At 37.9% G+C, this 20,579-nt stretch overlaps 1 protein-coding gene across 2 annotated transcripts in view; it reads left to right on the top strand.

Moving 5' to 3' along the window:
• LOC139749109 (sorting nexin-17-like) overlaps window positions 1-20,579 on the top strand; it is a 186,109-nt gene that overhangs the window by 94,273 nt on the left and 71,257 nt on the right. For both annotated transcript variants that reach the window (XM_071662692.1, XM_071662691.1), the window contains exon 7: window positions 12,899-13,023. In XM_071662692.1, coding sequence (XP_071518793.1) covers window positions 12,899-13,023 — 125 coding nt within the window. The remainder of the gene's footprint in view (window positions 1-12,898; window positions 13,024-20,579) is intronic.

Below are 20,579 nucleotides of genomic sequence, written 5' to 3'. Positions count from 1 at the left end.
AGGTTACATCAGAAGTACCCCAGATGTAGACTCCACAGTATCTTGAGGAAGGGTTTTTCATGGCATACAATGCAAGTACAGGGCATATTCGGTTGTGGGGCTAAGTTTTCCGCTGCCTCTAACTGGGGAAATTCATCCATAAACTTTGTCGCAGCTTTGTGACTAGCAGTTAATGTAATGAATGATCATAGGTTGATAGTTGGCTTTGGTTGACCCTTGTTATTGTTGTTTTATTGTTATCATCAAGGCAACCAGTCTGTGCTGCATCACTCCCAGCCAGGCACTCGGCTTGTAAACATTCTTTCTCGCCCTGTGCATATTGCTGTTGTTTGTTTAATAGAGAATTGGAGTTTTTATCAATTCTTTTAATACAACCTTACACTACAAGCTTCCAAGTCAGCACTACACTTTTCACAGCACACTCTATGTACTGAAATTCCATGTCTTCACTTAAACTTGCGTAACCGTCCTTACGAATATTGTCATAGTCTTGCTTTAGTTCTCTATGAAAAACTTTGGCCTGCTTGATAAACATCTCCCTAGAAATGCTTACACCTTCATTATGTGGGAGCTTAAACCACTTTATAAGTGCACTACCTAATTTTGTACTCTTGGCACTTTTCAAAGTTTTCTGAAACTTTAAACTTTTCTGGATTTCATTTTCAGCAAAACACTGAATATAAGAAGTTAACAGGACTGTTAATTAGCTTGGCTGCATTGTAAACAGATTTTGGCACCTTAGGATTGCTAACAGCACCACCCTGGTGGCAGATCCACAAACTAATGGCAGCAGATTCAATACATGTTGGACCATGGGAGTTATCGGACCACAGAGTTCTGGACGAGAGAGGTACAACCTGTAGCTTTCAAGTTTATGGACAAGGAAAGATTAAGCTAACTGTTCACATTCATATGGTCAGAACTAGAATGTGCTTTCAAGTTTGATCACTACACCTAAAGAAGCGCAAAGGTTAATAGAGGTCGAGAGCTGGGCAACAAAGGTGGTGCCAGATGTAAGAGAAGTAAGTTACAGGGAAAGGCTAAAGGCATTAGATTTGCCCACCTTGGAAAAGAGAAGAATGAGTGGTGACCTGATCACAACCTTCCATCTTTAAAACAAATGATGATATGGTTAGTCCTCCAAGAAATGTGGGGAATGAGCAACTAAAGGACATAACATGAAATTTAGCAAGAAACTTGTTAAAAAGGATGTAAAGAAGTACTTCAGCAGTATGAGAAGTGAATGAATAACACAGAATTACTGAGGACATGTTATTGCAGACAGCATACTTAAATTGAAGAGGTTTAATATCACTGGAGAATGTAATGATAATTATTTCAGTGTATATGGAAATTGTATTTTCATTGTATTTGTATTATTTGTTGCTTTTGTAGCAGGCAGTTATATCATATTTCTTTTAAAGAGAATTGTCATGATGCACAGGATTAAGGTGCGATTCAATAACAATAACAATAGCGTAGCACCACTTATGGAAACACTGTTTCTCTCAGTCCCTCTGACTTCTTCACCTTAAAGCCACCTTGACATGGCACATGTCAAGGTGGCTTTTACATGGTATCAGGTGTGCTGACATCTCACGTGCTTCTGGCCATAAAGAGGAGCTACTTGTGTGAGAGAGAAGAAGGTTGATGGCAAGAACTGAGATGTTGTGAGGTGGCAGTCTGCCTGTGCCATGGTTGTGGTTGCCTAGTACATTCAGGATGAGCATCCAAGGTAAAATTCCTGAACCCATGATATTATCTGGTAATACAGTAGAGAACTGGAGAAGATTCTGCCAGGAATTTGAGATATATGTACTTAGTTCTGAGGAAGATGAGAAGAATGAGGTGAAGATTGCATTACTGCTAAACTGTGGTGAAAGAGAGCTTCTAGGTATATATATATATATATATATATATATATATATATATATATATATATATATATAACACTGCCTGTAAGGGAAGCTGATGAAAAGAAATACAAGACTCTTATAAAGAAGTTGCAAGAATATTTTGAGCCAATGAAGAATGTCTCTTATGTAAGATACATTTTTGACAGTAGAAAGCAAAAGGCTGATGAAAACTATTGATAGTTTTGTTACTGACCTAAGAAAGAAGGTTATAAACTGTGAGTTTGGTGCCTTGAAGGATGAAATGATCAGAGACAGAATTATTTGTGGCATCAGTGATGACAGGTTATGTGGATGGGTGTTGAGGAAAGGTGACACAACCCTTGATGAAGTCGTACTGCTGTGCAGAGCTCATGAGGCAAGTGAAGAACAGGTGAAGGAGTTTGGTGCAGCTGTAAGCAATTTGAATGTCCACAGTGTGAAATTAAAGAAGAAATGTGAGTATCAATCTTCAATTCCTGGCAACACATCACAAAGGACCTGTAAGTTCTGTGGCTTCAAGCATGTCTTTGGAAGGATACACTGCCCAGCTAGCAACAAACAGTGTATGAAATGTGGCAGGACTAGACATTTCAAGAGTAGGTGTGACAACTTCAGCAGTTCAGGAAAAGGCAAGAATATCCGTCTGGCTGGCAAAGAAGATTCATCATCCGACTCCAAAGGGTGTTATGAGAAGCCAGTGGGAGGTTTATACGTCCTGAAGAAGTCAGCAAAAGCAGTGTCCAAGGTAACCTCCAACCAGTTAAGAGGACCAGATCAAGAAAACCAGTTTACTCTTCTCCTTCAAGATCAACCGGTGTCTTTCCAAATGGATACAGGAGCTAAGGTCAGTGCATTGCCTAAAAGAATTTACAAGTTAAAAGGAAAACCAGAGTTAAAACGCACAGAGAATGTATTGGTTGCTTTCACTGGAAGTAAAATTAAACCCCATGGCAAATGTCAAATGATATGTTTACATAACTCTGGAAAATATCAGCTCACTTCTTCATTGTTGATGTAAATTGTGTGCCACTGTTGAATAAGATTGCATGTAAATTGTTAGGTTTAGTCAAGTTCATGAATCAAGTAAAGTCAGAGACCAACTTGGACACAACCACTGATATTGTAGAAATATAAAGATGTGTTTGATGGATTAGGATGCCTGGAGGGTGAACTGCATCTAGAGGTTGATTCAAAGATTAGACCATTGGCTCATCCACCCTATAAAGTGCATGTTGCTCTGAGAGATAGATTAAAATACGAACCAGAGGACATGGAAAAGAAAGGTGGAATCAGCAGAGAAAGTAGTCCCACAGATTAGGTTAACATTATGGTTATTGTGGATAAGGGAAGTAAATTAAGAATATGCTTAGATCCAAGAGATTTAGATAAGGCCTTGAAGAGGCAACACTATCCATGACCTACAATTGAGGAAATATCAAACAGGTTAGCAGATGCTAAGGTGTTTTTTGTGTTAGAAGCCACCAAGGGGTTTTGGCAAATTAAACTAGGTGAAGAGTCTTCCAAATTGCTTGTATTCAACGCTTGTTTTGGTAGATACAGGTACTTACGTCTCCCCTTTGGGATAAGTCTGGCTCCAGAAATCTACCAGAGGTACATGCATGAATTGTTTGATGATCTTGGAGTGGAAATTTTAATGGATGATATTAGTTTGTGGTGGTTCTGAAGCACAGCATGATGAGAGACTAGAGAAAGTCCTTAAGAGATGCCAGGAAAGAAATTTAAAGTTGAACTGTGCCAAATTTTAGCTTAAAACTGAGCAGGTAGAATACATTGGCCATGTGTTGACAGTGGAAAGGTTAAGACCAGACCTTAAGAAGGTAGATACTTTAAGTAATGTTCTAACTCCTATGGATAAGCAAGAGTTGCTTAGATTCCTAGGAATGATCAACTACTTGGGAAAGTTTGTTCCCAGTATGTCTGAAATAAATGATTGTCTGAGAAGGTTACTGGAGAAGGACACTGAATCTAAATGGGGTGAACCACAGGAGAACTGTTTTCTGAAACTCAAGCAAATGGTTTGTGAAGCACCAGTTTTGACGTATTGTGATGTATCTAACCTTGATTGTTGATGCCTCAGGGTATGCTGTAGGGGCTTGTATTCTTCAGGGAAGATCACCCTTTTGCCAATGCTGCCAAGTCCCTAACTAAAACTTAGAGAAATTATGCTCAAATTGAAAAGGAGTTGTTGGTCATTGTTTTTGGAGCTGTGAAGTTTCATTCTTATCTTTATGGGAGAAGTGAAATAGTTGTAGAGACTTATCATAGACCCTTAGAGAGTATTTTTAAGAAATCCTTGTCCACTGCTCCTCCCAGGTTACAGAGAATGCTTCTCAGACTTGGAAAATATTCCTTAGAGCTACATTATGAGAAAGGGAAGGACATGCATATAGTTGATACTCTGACTCTACTGAGTAGAGTCAGCTGGGCTGAAGAAGTGCAAAATGATGATATAAAGGTTCAAGTAAATCAAGTACCTCATGAACAGCTAGACACTGCAGGTATGAGCTTGAAGGTTCCTAAAAATAGGACTAAGGAAGTTAGAATATTGCAGACTCTTAAAGAATTCCCATTAGAGGGATGGCCTGATTGTAAGAGACACTCCAGTAGAAATCCATGCCTTTTGGGATTACAGAGATAAGTTATGTAGATGGAATGCTACATAAAATGAACAGAATTATAGTGCCTAAGGAACTGAGAAGTAAGGTCCTCAAACTCATTCATAAATCTCATCAAGAGTTTGACTTGTTAGAAAATACTTATTCCAGTACTATTGTGAAATAGTAACTGTATCACTTTGCTAGGCATGGAATACCTCAGACTATTCACAGGATGTTTCACCTGTTAGAAAATACTCATTCCAGCACTGTTGTGAAACACTGTATCATTTTGCTAGGTGTGGAATACCTCAGACTATTCACAGTGACAATGGCCCACAGTTCACAGCTGTAGAGTTTAAAGAATTCTGTAAGTCATATGGAATAGACCACACAATTTCATCCCCCTGTTATCCAAAAAGTAATGGCCTGGCATAAAAAGAGTACAGACAGTAAAGAAGCTGATGAAGAAGGCAGCCAAAGTGTGCTGGATTATAGAAATACTCCTGTTGTGGGGACAGCAAGCCCTAGTCAGTTACTGTTTGGGAGGAGAACATGAACCACACTCCCCACTTCTGAAGCCTTGTTACAACCAGAAACATCATGACCCACTGACTATCAGACACCTACTTCAAGACTCATGAAATCGGCAGAGACTTTATTATGATAGAAGCTCTAAGCTATTGCCTGAACTGGAAGAGGCAAATGTGGTTAGAATCATTGATGGTACAAGTCAAGAGTTGAAAAAGGGTATAGTGGGTGCTCTTAGATCATATTTGGTTAAGAATAGTGATGGTCAGATTTGCAGGAGAAATAAGCAGCAATTGCATAAGGCAGTAGAAAGCCCAAATTCTCTAAAACATGCCGGTGGTTATGATGAACTAACTGGTGTATGTCATGAAGGAGAAGGATCTGTGACACCAGGAATCAACAGTGGATGAGCTGAACTGGAAGAAGTGACAAGTGCAGTGGACACAAATGGTGAAGGTACATGATTCCAGCGAGGTTAGGACATCATGAGGTTGACTAGTACAACCCCCTAATCTATGATGTGATAGTAATCTTTGTACTTTGCATATTTAAGAGTAATGTGTAGTTTATTTGGTGTTATTTTATTTTATTTCATTTTTCTTTTTCTTGGGAAAGATGTAATGATGATTATTTCAGTTTACGTAAAAGTTATATTTTCATTACATGACATTGTATCATTTGTTGCTTTTGTAGCAGGCAATTATATCATATTTCTTTTAAGACTTGTCTTGATGCATGTGATTAAGGTGCGATTCTGTATTGTTGGAACAATAAAGATTTGCTTGGTGCCACTTATGGAAACTTTGTTTCTGTCAATCCCTCTGCCTTTTGTACTTTGCATATTTAAGAGTAATGTTTAGTTTATTTGGTGTTATTTTATTTTATATCATTTTCCTTGTTCTTGGGAAAGATGTAATGATGATTATTTCAATTTTATTTTCATTATATGACATTGTATCGTATGTTGCTTTTGTAGTAGGCAGTTATATTATATTTATTTTAAGACTTGTCATGATGCATGTGATTAAGGTGCGATTCTGTATTGTTGGAACAATAACAATTGCTTGGCGCCACTTATGGAAACTTTGTTTCTCTCAGTCCCTCTGCCTTCTTTACCTTAAAGCCACCTTGTCATGGCACATATTACAGAGAATTTTCAAGAGATGGGGCCCCACAAGTGTAAAACTCCCCCATAATACATACAAATGAATAATTACACTGGAACTGATTACATATCTAATCAGTCTAACTGATGAGAAATCTTGTCTTATAAATCCAAATTTCCAATGTCCATTTATTTCATTCCATCATTATATATGGCCATGCAGTCTGGTATAGTCTGAAGTGGTCACATAGATTGTACACTCAGTAGATACTGTACTGTAAGTACCTGTAAATTTGTAATGTGTATACAGTAATAGAACGCAGTACTCTACACTGTAGTTAGTACAATGATTTTCATGTATTGAGCTTATTAGAGCATTTGTTGATGGTACACTGCAGTACTGTAGTACCTGTAGTGATTGTGAGGCAAGAAGTGATGCTGTAGGTGGCCCTGGTGGAATTGATGAGTTTGAAGGCAATGGAGGCAGCAGCAGATTTCACTTACACTGTATAGTAGTATGTACAGTGCTACATATAAAATAAGACTTATTTACTGCGCTACACTTTTGTACTTGCTCATGAACACCCTATTTACAAGGTAGACGCACCCTACACTATTCAGTGTCCCCCTTCAAAAGGTGCCACAGACTTAGTATTTGCACTTAGGAATTCCCTATTGATGGTCTTGTTCACAGCCCTGTGGCACTTCCTAGATCATTGCTGCCAACCACTATAACACTTGAAGTCTTTGTGGCCAAGATGCTCCACCAGTTGTTCAGTATCATCTTGTATGCCCACTTCAGGTGCTGGCACACCTCTAGGCCTATGCTTTCTGTTCTATTTAAATGTAACCTCTTCATCAAGACCTCCATATAGCACCTTTCTCCTATAAAAGAATTTTTCTTTGTTTTCACTGACTTTTAGATTCTTAGACAAATTTCTCAGTTTTTGTATATCTTGCACAGTATCATGAATTGTTGACATTAAGGTTATATTCTCTATTGATAAGTCATCTTTGCAGACACTTGTTGTCGTATTTCATCAAGTATTCTAGCTTCCTTTTCACAATTGAATTCTCACTTTTCTTCTTAGCTTTTGAAACTTTACCTTTGTAATCCATAATGCAAAAGAGTAGTCATTGTGAAAACAAAGACAGTACAATAAATATTCTGATAAGAAGAATGCCACAAATCACAGCATGCTTGTTTAGAGATGTTGATATCTATCGGAATGTGGTAAGACTGGTCTGATTCTCATAGTAGCTGTAGAGTAAAAAGAATGAATGAATGAACTTCTATATGTTAGTAGTAATGTACTGTATAGAGATCTGTACGTATATTGAAAATTTATTACAATAAGAAATTTACTTTTTGGAAATAGAATTATTTTCATTAACTATAAATGTGTTGGATTCAATTTATTTCTTATTTATTATACTTTGTCGCTGTCTTCCGTGTTAGTGAGGTAGCGCAAGGAAACAGACAGAAGAATGGCCCAGCTCACCCACATACACATACATGTCCACACACAGAACATATACGTATCTATACATCTCAATGTATACATATATATACACACACAGACAAATGCATATATACACATGTACATAATTCATACTGTCTGCTTTTATTCATTCTCATCGCCACGCCGCCACATATGAAATGAAAACCCCCTCCCCCGCATGTGTGCGAGGTAGCGCTAGGAAAAGACAACAAAGGCCACATTCGTTCACACTCTGTCTCTAGCTGTCATGTCTAATGCACCGAAACCACAGCCCCCTTTCCACATCCAGGCCACACAAAACTTTCAATGGTTTACCCCAGACACGTCACATGCCCTGGTTCAGTCCATTGACAGCACGTCGACCCCGGTATACCTCAGGGTTCCAATTCACTCTATTCCTTGCATGCCTTTCACCCTCCTGCATGTTCAGGCCCCGATCACTCAAAATCTTTTTCACTCCATCTTTCCACCTCCAATTTGGTCTCCCACTTCTCCTCGTTCCCTGCACCTCTGACACATATATCCTCTTGGTCAATCTTTCCTCACTCATTCTCTCCATGTGACTAAACCATTTCAAAACACCCTCTTCTGCTCTCTCAGCCACACTCTTTTTATTACCACACATCTCTCTTACCCTTTCATTACTTACTCGATCAAACCACCTCACGCCACATGTTGTCCTCAAACATCTCATTTCCAGCACATCCACCCTCCTCCGCACAACTCTTATCTATAGCCCACGCCTCGCAACCATATAACATTGTTGGAACCACTATTCCTTCAAACATACCCATTTTTGCTTTCCAAGATAATGTTCTCGACTTCCACACATTCTTCAACACTCCCAGAACTTTCGCCCCCTCCCCTATCCTATGATTCACTTCTGCTTCCATGGTTCCATCTGCTGCCAAATCCACTCCCAGATATCTAAAACACTTCACCTCCTCCAGTTTTTCTTCATTCAAACTTACCTCCCAATTGACTTGACCCTCAACCCTACTGTACCTAATAACCTTGCTCTTATTCACATTTCCTCTCCGTTTGAAAATAATCTTACACAAATTTATTCTTGATGCAGTTGCAATGTTTTCAGGAAAAAACGTAGATATCTCATTTCTTTTTTTTATGTATTTCTACTGAAAAATATTGATCAGCACAATACATTAGTATACTCAGTATTACAACATAATAAGATATTATTTAAATTTTATGTACAGAAACTGCACTGAACTTACCAGAGCAGTTGTTAGTGATTGCAACTGTGGGTAGCTTTAGGTTTTTATCAGCTTTATTGGAATAGTTCTGGTGAATCTGATAATAGTCCAACCAGGCTTTGTGTGTCCAATGAAGCCAATTACCAGTGTATACAGTGTCCAGTACAGCAGGGCTTTCTGTGACTTTCGTCTCAATGCTTTATATTTATTACCTTCAGTGTCACTTTTGTGATTATACCAGTGGACATTATGTACTTATCATCACTTTCATTCATTCTTTTTGGCATATATGGTTTGTTGTACCATTTGTTCGTAGTTAGAAATATGCACTTATGCCATCGTGACATCACTATCTCTACTAGGGTTATATTCATTGTTTCCATCACAAGTTCTCTTTTTTCCACTCTTTCATGCACAGCAAATGTTCTTTGGCTTTATTCACATTCACAGCAGTATATGATACACTATTTGTTATCTGATAGTTTCCTGTATATTCATGTATATGTCGAATTTTGTGACCAAATGTTATGCTAAACCTTGGGGGGTTACCCTATACACAGGTAACGTTTTTGAGGGGTAAAAGCTAAGCACTGGGTATGGAGGACCCGCATGATATCATGAGAATGGGACCGTGAATAACTGCGATATGATGTTTAAGTAAACGCTTATAGAAATAAAGAAAAACAGATTGTACACTATATGAAAATGATAATAGAGCTTGAAAAGATTATCTTATATAGGTGACTAATTTTTTGTAATACAAAATATGTAAATAAGGATCTTGGTGATCTGACGTAGATCTGATATTTTGGACTCCTCCAACAGCACTGGTCTTATTTGCCATGCCTGTGAACATGTGAGTGGAAGTGGATACAGTCTCTGATTTAATTCTTACAGGTAAGTACTTATCTATAAACAACTGGAATGTATAGCATATATTCATGAGTGAAAATAGTGCATTGGGGTAAAATACACACATATCCACAATTATACCACATTTTGATGGATGTGGGGTAGGAGCAAGGAGCATATGGTAGGTATTGGCATACCTAGGGTATCCTTCAAAACCTTGGGTTGACTTATAAGTGAGATATAGGAAAACAATTAGGATGTATTGACTTAAAGTTTGGTGGTCCACTTATGCGCGAAATCAAACTATACACAATTATGTTATGTGGATATATAGATAATGAGGCTGTATAGGAAAGGTTATCAAATATAGGAGTTTCTTTTATATGTATATCACTTGTTCCTTGTTTCCGCTTTTAACCTATCTATTCTTGTCATTAAGTTTTATGTTCTAAGCATTTTCTTCTGTAGTTTTAAACTTTTTATGATGAAGTTGGAGCCATTCATGGTTATGTAATTCATGACAACAAAAGTTTTTCTATATAAAATATATTCATCAAACAAGTTACCAAGATTATTTCTGGACTGAGAGCTGGTTAAATGACAAATTTATTCAGTTAGAAAAAAGAGAAGGCTAACAATTAATTTCTATATTTTGTGCTGGAGGCTCCAGTCATGGACAAAAGTCACATCAAGGCCAACCCTCAGATGAAATATAAAGAGATTGATGAAAGAGAAAAAGAGAAGAAAAGATTAAGTATTTACAAATTTTGGAGGAAGTGAAAAACTTGTATTTTAAAAAGTGTCAGGTCTTAGTTCTTGGGCAGGACATGAGGGTTTAGAGAGTTCCAATGCTTCAAGGTGTAGGAAAAGAAGCAGTTGCCAAAATGGTCCACCCTTGAGTGCCAGTGGCCACACAATAATCATTTGATACAGCAGCTTGCCAAGTATCGCATGGTCTTGCTTGTGGAGGGGCACACAATTAGCCAGCTATCAGGAGCAAAAAGCAAAGTAATACCTATAGAACAGTAATACCTATAGAATACCTATAGAACCAGCATTGCAGCATAGGGCAAGTGGTTCAAGTTTTGAAGTTAGCCTGGGAGACTTGATAAATCATGACTATTTTCAACAAAGCTCTGTCACATAAAGATTTAGAGCTAGAACCACACCAGATGTGAGAGCAGAACTCCATCCAAGGACAGATCAGTTCTTTGTATAAATGGAACAGCTGTTTGGAAGAATAGAAATTTTGACATGTAAACAGAACTCCCAGATTCCTATAGGCAGACTTGGCTATTTCCATAATGCAAGGTTTTCATGATAGTGTGAATGTTACAGTAATACCAGCATGCTCAGTATGTCAAGAGGTGGGATTCCAGATCTGTCAAAGGAGAGAGGAAAGTTCTAAGGAATTTTTGATAGAAAGATGGGCAGAAACTGGGTCTTGGAGGCATTGAACTTCACTAGGTTTCATGTACCCAACTGAAATATCCTGTTCAAATTTATTGAGAAAGTTGTGTTGAGATGAGATGCAGAGCGAGTGAGCTAAGAAGGAGCATATTTGACAGATGCAGAGGAGTGCAGTGTTAAGTTGTTATCATGTGAATGCATCTGGTTATTTGTAGAAGAAAAGAAGTCATTGGTGAAATGGAGAAAAAGTATAGGATATAGGCTGAACTTTGAGGGATGCTGCTGTTGATGGAGAAAGGGGCAGAGGCTGATCCATCAACAACCATGGAGATAGATTAGCCTGAGAGGGAATAAAGTGAGGGAAGCCAAATGATGAAAGCTTAGAGATGAGACCCCAATGCCATATTCTGTCAAAAGCTTTGGATAAACAAGGGATTCCCCAAAATGACCAGACATTAGTACGATAAGAAAGTATATCACCAGTGGTTCATGCCTAACAGAAGCCATACTGATCAGAAAAAAGACAGTGAAATTCAAGATGTAGGAGAATGTAGGGTTTGAGGAAGGATTCAAAGACTGGAAGTACAGGTATTCAAAATTATTAAAGACTTAGATATTCTTTATCTAAGAAGAGTTGGTTCTGATTTATGGAGAGGATGACCAAAGGAAGATTGATAATGTGAATATACAGTGGTACAGTAAAACACCATTCTGATAGAATAATTGGGGTAAGAGTGGCCCATTAGGAGCCATATTCCATTATATTTCAAAATTTTCCAAGGAACATTAATAAATGAAGTGTTAACTAATCAAAATTTACCTTATTCTGACTACAGTTATCAGTCTCACATCCCCTCTGGGCTGGAGGTGTTTAGAGAGTAGCAAACTAATATGAATAAAAGAGAAATAGCTCCAGGGTCACCTGGATCACTTCTGGTCAGAAATGGGGCATGCATGAAGTGCAGGCTACTCTCCCCATGCTCATGATGCTCGGTCATTTTAAGTTTTCAGCAATGCTAAGGTGTTTCCTGGATCTCTTAGTATGTGCAACACTGATAGCATTCTTATGTACCATGATTTCATACAAAAAGACAGGCATTTGTACCACACAGAACTCTACTGTTGCATGAGAGTGTAGGAACTGTTTTGTTTTTTATTGACAAAGAACATGATTATATCAGGCTGGCAGGCAGTGACCAGTCCAGGACTTTTTTTGTCTTGAAGTTATTTCTTTAATGTTTTTGAATGGAAAGGTTAAAAAGCCAATAGTATTGCACCTTCAAATTATTATGAATCAGTGTAAAACTATGTGTATGTGTGCAGAGAGAATATTGTATGTTCATGAAATAAAGAGAAAGTGCACTGAGATGATGCTCAACAGGCTGTCACATGTTCTCCTGGTGCTCAGTGTCCCAAACATAGGGGAACTAATGGACTATTCCTTTACATCCTAGACTCAAGCTAATGGGTTCTTACATTGCCAAACTGAATTTACATTGCAGTGGACTATTCTGTAATTTTCTGTTATATCCCAGATTTAGTCTGGTGGGTCCAGCGGGTCCTTAGAAGCTGAATTTTGATATGTTGAAGTCCATTAGTATGGAAGTTTCTTGAAGTATCTCCATGATCAGTGTTTGCCTGCCACCTTTTATCCACTGAAAAACGTACTGTTTTTACCTGTCTTACCTTTAGTATCAACTGTAGTATTGTTGTTTATTGTTAATCATTTATTTCTGAATTTTCTGTTTCATAATGACAACCTTTTTTTTTCCAGTATCTCGAATTAGCAAGAACACTTAAATACTATGGATACCTGCAGTTCCAGCAGTGCACTTGTGACTTTCCCAAACCCGGCACTCCAGTTCTGATTAGTGCTGGAAACCGTGAGCTCAACTTCAGGTATGATAAGTCTGGCCCACTTCCTGTATGTGTGTGTCTAGTGAGAATTATGACTAATGGAATTTCGGTGCTCCTGAATTGTAACAAATAAGTTAATGTGAAGCACACATGGCTTATTAAGGTTTGAAAGTATAAAACTCCCTGTATTGTGTATTTAAATTATAGAGCAGAAAAAAATGCTTTGAATACCATAGTGAAATGCTCTTTGTTAAGATTGTGTGGGTATCATGTGGGGCACAGTAGATTTGATATTGTGGAACACAGTTAAAGAAGATTGCCTCATTTTCTCTGGTAATGCCTATGTTTTTGCTGAGAGTATAGCTGAAATTACTTTTTAGTGGCTGTCTCTTTAGCAGTTCCATGATTCAGTCAGTCTTTGTTTTAAGGTTGTTTGAGCTTGAGACCTGGTGGATCAGAACTAGGAAAACCATCCCTCTTTTAATTCACATTGTGTTTTGGCATCTGCTTGTGAGAGTTGGTTACTTGTAAGTCTGCACCATTAGTAAGGCCATACGATAAATGGTATGCCACTGCATCACATGACTGTCTTGAGATCATTGGCAGCTTAAGGTTGGGCAGTTGTGTTTTTGGTTTCTTTCCCTGTATTAATAATCTTTGAAACTTTTTACTTTTTTCATCTCTTTCCTAACTGTTAAGATATTCCCTTTTTATGAGACAAATTTTGCACTTCAAAAATTTTAATTTTATTCCTTATTTTAATAAGGCAAATTTTAGCTTTTAAGATTTTTTCTCTATTTCTTTTGTCTTTTTTATTTTGTCATTCAAATTATGGCATCTGTGGGTATTTAGGTCTTGATTGTAGCTTTTGTCATCAAAATCACCATAAGATTATACTGTAGAGCTGCATTATTAGAAAATTGAACTGTAGATTGAAGTGTGTTATGTACATCATATCAAAGTAGGGTCTTTGTGTTGTCTGATTACTTTGTGGTGCATATTAAGTTATTATGTCTTTTAACATTAAGCAAGAATTATAGAATATTTTAAATTGAGATCCTTATAGTGTTGTTAATTGGAATAATGAGATGGTGTGTAGAAAGTTGATTATTTTTCCGGAAAAAGAATAGAGATGCTAATGAGATGTGAATATTAAGAATAGTATTATATCCGTAGTAAGAGGAATGCATGGAACAAACAGGTGATCTAAAAAGTAATAAAAAAACTACTGTGGACCAAGTATGTAAAGAGCTTCATAATGGCAGCATATTGCAGCAGGGAAGAAGGAATTAAATGATGAAGAATGCATGGGAAGATATGGATTATTCATTGTCAGGAACTAGTCAAGAGGCTTAGTTGGGTATATGACCATGATAACTGTGGGTAGACTAATTTGTAAGACTTGGAGAGAAAACAAAAAATGAAGAGCTTTGTCCTTTGAATGTGACATCAGTGGATGGCATTAGGAAAGTATAGCAAGCCTCAAAGAAGCGGAATGGAAAAGCCTGTAAAGACTGTTATGTAGAGCTGGACCTGACACCATGGAGGAAATTTTTTTAGAAAAGTGAGACATGAATCAGAAACCAGGAACAAGAAAGGAGAAGCAAACTTAGTACCCTTATACTTTTTTTTTTCTAATCATATGCCCTTCTCATAATCTCTTTTCAGGCTGTTCAAAAAGTGTTTCTCTTTCTGGACACAAGAAAGGCTTATGGTCCTAATGGCATCCATCCTCTTGTACTGAAAGAGTGTGCTTTTCAACTTCTTGTGCTTGCTAGTCTGTTCTGTTTCTGTTTAGAAACCAAAATTTTTTCCTTCCTTTTTGAAAGCATGCACTGATACAGTTCATCCCTAAGAAGGGTGACCTTTCTGACCCCTCTAACTATCGTCCTGTTGCTCTGACATCTGCCATTTCCAAGGTCTTTGATTCCCTCCTCCCATATCCCTAGAGTCCTTGAAACTCCCAGTTTTCTCTCTGATCACCAGTATGGCTTCTGTAAGGTGTGATTCACTGGTGATATTATTTCCTATCTTACTAATGTCTGGTCATCATCCCTGAAACATTTTGGGGAGTTGTATAGTTGCTCGTGATATATCCAAAGTTCTTTACAGGGTGGCATTGGGGTCTCATCTCTAAGCTCCCCTCTTTTGTCTTCCCTCCCTCACTTTGCTCCTTCAGTTCTAGCCAATCTATCTCTATAGTTGTTGATGGATTAGCTTGCTCCTGTCTCCATCAACAGCAGTGTCCCTCAAGGTTCTGTCCTGTCCCCTACACTTTTTCTCCTTTTTATTAATGATTTCCTCTCTTTCTGAAATAACCAAATGCACTCAACACTGCTGCATTCATCAACATCCTCCAGTTCTGCTCCTTTTTCTTACACGATCTGCGTCTCGTCTTTACACAGCTTCCTTGATACGCAGACTTGGATGGGATATCTTGGTGGGATAGATGAAATCTAAAGTTTAATGTCCCAAGACCCAGTTTCTACCCATCCCTATTGAAAACTCCTCACAACTATTCTTTCCTTTGATGGATCTGTAATTCTGCCTTTTAGCTCAATGAATGTGCGTGGTATTACTTAATATCCACTCTTTAATGGAAACCCCATATTACAGACATAGCTATTTCTGCCTCTAAGAAACTGGGTGTCTTGTTTAGATCATGAAACTTCTTTTCTTTTGAACGTTTGCTCATTTTATACAAAGGATATATTCATCTTTGTATGGAGTACTGCTCTCACATACGACTGTTTCAGGCCAACTTCCAAACTTGACCCCATTTGCTTTATGCCACAGTGTTGACTCACTTTCCTTCTTTTGTAGGTATTACTTTGGTTTTAGCTTCTGAGAGCTGGTTGCTTTTGCCTCCCTACCACTAGTTAGACTGCACAATACTCAGCGAGCTGTTGCATCACATAATTACTGTTTGGCTGTTGGCAACTCAAGGGTGGGCTGTTTCAATAAGTGTTTCTTTCTTTACTCCTCAAAGCTTTGAAACTCTAACTTCTCATGTCTTTCCCACTAAATGTGACCTGGCACATTTTAAAAGATAGGTTTTCACTTCCTCCAGAATTCATAAATACTTTCCCTTGTCTTTTCTTTTCCCTTTTCATAACCCTCTCTAACTTCAGTTAAGGCCTGCCCTTGATTTGGACTTCTGTCTGTAACTGGAACCTACAGCATAAAAAAAAAAGTTGGTTGTGAGAATGAGAGAAACTGACTCAAACCCCCAGAGGTGACTGTAAATGTTAGTATTTTAGATGTTTGTAACCCCTTAATATCCACTCTTTCAGATCAGATCAGAGTACATTATTGTAATTCAGTTAAGGTGAATTGGAAAGTATTTTTTGGCTTGAAACCTTGCTCATTTGAAAAGATGTGGGTATGAAGGCTGGAAAGAGACCCAAGGAAGTGATATGTTGTTTGCCTGTGAATTACTAAAGTAACACCATGTGACAGTCTGAGCAGTGGGGAGTTTGAGGAATCACAGTGGTATGAAATAGGTTTAAGTGACAAGGACACTATCCTTGTTAGATAATGCTGAAGATCTCCATTAAGTACGGCTAAGAATAACCGTTTATTCATTGATTTTTTCATGCAAGTGGGGAATGAGAAGGTATATCATATGATGAATATGGGTAACTTTAACTTATCAGTAAAGATCATACAAGTTTTGAATATAGGTTTTTTGACAAATTGCAAGATATGTTTGCTTATCAACATGTCATGCTCTTACCAGAATATTTCATTGAAAATTTTTCATGCAAGTGGGGAATGAGAAGGTATATCATATGATGAATATGGGTAACTTTAACTTATCAGTAAAGATCATACAAGTTTTGAATATAGGTTTTTTGACAAATTGCAAGATATGTTCGCTTATCAACATGTCATGCTCTTACCAGAATATTTCATTGAAAATTTTTCATGCAAGTGGGGAATGAGAAGGTATATCATATGATGAATATGGGTAACTTTAACTTATCAGTAAAGATCATACAAGTTTTGAATATGGGTTTTTTTGACAAATCGCAAGATATGTTTGCTTATCAACATGTCATGCTCTTACCAGAATATTTCATTGAAAATTAACTAATGTACTTATCTGATGAGGACAGCATGGTATTTAACATGAGAACAGTGGCAGTATGTTCTTATTGGACTGATGTGAACATTAGTCACATACTTGGACCTGGGTGAGAGATCAAGTGTAGAGAAGAAGTAGAATTTATGTTTAGGGGACTATGAAACAGTTAATATTGTACTGATGAATTTTGATAGGGAGGTGACAGGTGACAAGTCCCTTCATACATACATACTAAGAAAAGTGAATTCAGGGCCAGAGTGGATGACGAAACAAGTTCAGAAATCTTTTGAGTAAATTATGAGTTGCATGAGAAGTAATAGAGTTTAGGCCAGATTAAGGACAATAGAAAGTATGGCAAACATAGAACAGAGCCCTAGAAATATGTGAAAATGAAAAACTTGACCTTGAGACTCTCTTGACTCTTAATGCTCAAGTACTAGAATTTTGAGTTCTCATATGATTTAAGAAATGTATTTAACCTTGCAGTTTCAAATAACAAAAAAATATCTCATTAGAATTATATATGTCTCTCTCTCAATATTCACGATGATGATGTGTAGAAGTTTTGTAGATGTTTTAGCACAATGCACTGGAAAGTGTGGGAGTAAGGCCTAAATGTAAAATGAGTTGCCACTGCATGTTTTATGATTTATGTAACACTGAAAAGTTGATTACTGGTAATTGTTATTTTCCATCTGGTATAATAAATCCTTTCTTTTTATAATCTGTGTGATTAATTGATATTTTTTCATGATAGAATTTTGAAAGTATCAAAAATTTACAGCCATGCAAGTCAGATATAGTGTTTTCATAGTTAGGCATCAAATTAGAAAATTGTTCTGGTGTCCTGGACTCATTGTTATCCAATAAAGAGCAGCTGCTGAGGATAAAGCAGCTATATCATGCAGATTTTATACAGAGTTATACCTCACAGCAGTTTTATCAACAGAGTGAAAAATGCATTAGATGTAAATGGCAAGCTAGAAGGGACTTGGTAGTCCAAAACTATGACAAATCACAGAAGATATAGAAAGGTGATGAAGTATGGCATTTCTCCCTCAACAGGAATTGCCACTTTGAGACAATTCTTTGTTAATGGGATTGGTCATACTTTTTTGACTCGATGTCACCTAAACAATGAAAAACCTGCCTCGGTATAAACACCTACAGGTGCAATATTACAATGGAACATATACTAACAGAATAGCCGAAATACAGGAGTCACGGAGTCATTATGCATTATATGATAACATTGGAAGAAAGAAATGTTTTGAAGAAATCTTGTACAAAGGCAAAGGGGATAAAAGTGAGTGCTCAAATTACAGAGGTATAAGTTTGTTGAGTATTCCTGGGAAATTATATGGGAGGGTATTGATTAAGAGGGTGAAGGCATGTACAGAGCATCAGATTGGGGAAGAGCAGTGTGGTTTCAGAAGTGGTAGAGGATGTGTGGATCAGGTGTTTGCTTTGAAGAATGTATGTGAGAAATACTTAGAACAGCAAATGGATTTGTATGTAGCATTTATGGATCTGGAGAAGGCATAAAATAAGAGTTGACAGAGATGTTCTTTGGAAGGTATTAAGAATATATGGTGTGGGAGGCAAGTTGTTAGAAGCAGTGAAAAGTTTTTATCGAGGATGTAAGGCATGTGTACATGTAGGAAGAGAGGAGAATGATTAGTTCTCAGTGAATGTCGGTTTGCAGCAGGGGTGCGTGATGTCTCCATGGTTGTTTGATTTGTTTATGGATGGGGTTGTTAAAGAAGTGAATGCAAGAGTTTTGGGTAGAGGGGCAAGTATGCAGTCTGTTGTGGATGAGAGAGCTTGGAAGTGAGGCAGTTGTTGTTCGCTGATGATACAGCGTTGGTGGCTGATTCGTGTGAGAAACTGCAGAAGTTGTTGACTGAGTTTGGTAAAGTGTGTGAAAGGAGAAAGCTGAGAGTAAATATGAATAAGAGCAAAGTTATTAGGTACAGTAGGGTTGAGAGATAAGTGAATTGGGAGGTAAGTTTAAATGGAGAAAAACTGGAGGAAGTGAAGTGTTTTAGATATCTGGGAATGAATTTGACGGCAGATGGAACCATGGAAGTGGAAGTGAGTCATAGGGTGGGGGAGGGGGCGAAAGTTCTGGGAGCATTGAAGAATGTTTGGAAGTCGAGAACATTATCTCGGAAAGCAAAAATGGGTATGTTTGAAGGAATAGTGGTTTCGACAATGTTATATGGTTGTGAGGCGTGGGCTATAGATAGAGTTGTGCGGATGAGGGTGGATGTGCTGGAAATGAGATGTTTGAGGACAATATGTGGTGTGAGGTGGTTTGATCTACTAAGTAACGAAAGGGTAAGAGAGATGTGTGTTTAAAAAAAGAGTGTGGTTGAAAGAGCAGAAGAGTTTGTTTTGAAATGGTTTGGTCAAATGGAGAGAATGAGTGAAGAAAGATTGACAGAGAATATATACGTTAGAGTTGGAGAGAACGAGGAGGAGTGGGAGACCAAATTGGAGATGGAAAGATGGAGTGAAAAAGATTTTGAGTGATTGGGGCCTGAACATGCAGGAGGGTGAAACGGAGCACATCGACCCTGGTATACCACATTGTTCCAATTCACTCTATTCCTTGCACGCCTTTCACCTGCCTGCATGTTCAGGCCCCAATCACTCAAAATCTTTTTCACTCCATCTTTCCACCTCCAATTTGGTCTCCCACTTCTCCTCGTTCCCTCCACCTCTGACACATATATCCTCTTGGTCAATCTTTCCTCATTCTCTCCATATGACCAAACCATTTCAAAACACTCTCTTCTGCTTTCTCAACCACACTCTTTTTATTACTACACTTCTCTCTTACCCTATTATTACTTACTTGATCAAACCACCTCACACCACATATTGTCCTCAAACATCTCATTTCCAGCACATCCACCCTCCTCTGCACAACTCTATCTATAGCCTATGCCTCACAACCATATAACATTGTTGGAACCATTGTTCCTTCAAACATACCCAGTTTTGCTTTCCGAGATAATGTTCTCGACTTCCACACATTCTTCAACGCTCCCAGAACTTTCACCCCCTCCCCCACCCAATGATTCACTTCCGCTTCCATGGTTCCATCCACTGCCAAATCCACTCCCAGATATCAAAAACATTTCACTTCCTCCAGTTTTTCTCCATTCAAACTTACCTCCCAATTGACTTGTCCCTCAACCCTACTGTACCTAATAACCTTGCTCTTATTCACATTTACTCTCAGCTTTCTTCTTTCACACACTTTACCAAACTCAGTCACCAGCTTCTGCAGTTTCTCAAACGAATCTGCTACTAGTGCTGTATCATCAGCAAACAACAACTGACTCACTTCCCAAGCTCTCTTATCCACAACAGACTTCATACTTGCCCCTCTCTCCAAAACTCTTGCATTCACCTCCCTAATGACTCCATCCATAGACAAGTTAAACAACCATGGAGACATCACACACCCTTGCTGCAAACCTACATTCACTGAAAACCAATC

This window comes from Panulirus ornatus, chromosome 6 (assembly GCF_036320965.1).
Source record: "Panulirus ornatus isolate Po-2019 chromosome 6, ASM3632096v1, whole genome shotgun sequence".
Classification (NCBI taxonomy): domain Eukaryota; kingdom Metazoa; phylum Arthropoda; class Malacostraca; order Decapoda; family Palinuridae; genus Panulirus; species Panulirus ornatus.
Note: the sequence above shows the minus strand (reverse complement) of the source record. Positions and strands in the feature narration are given on the sequence as shown.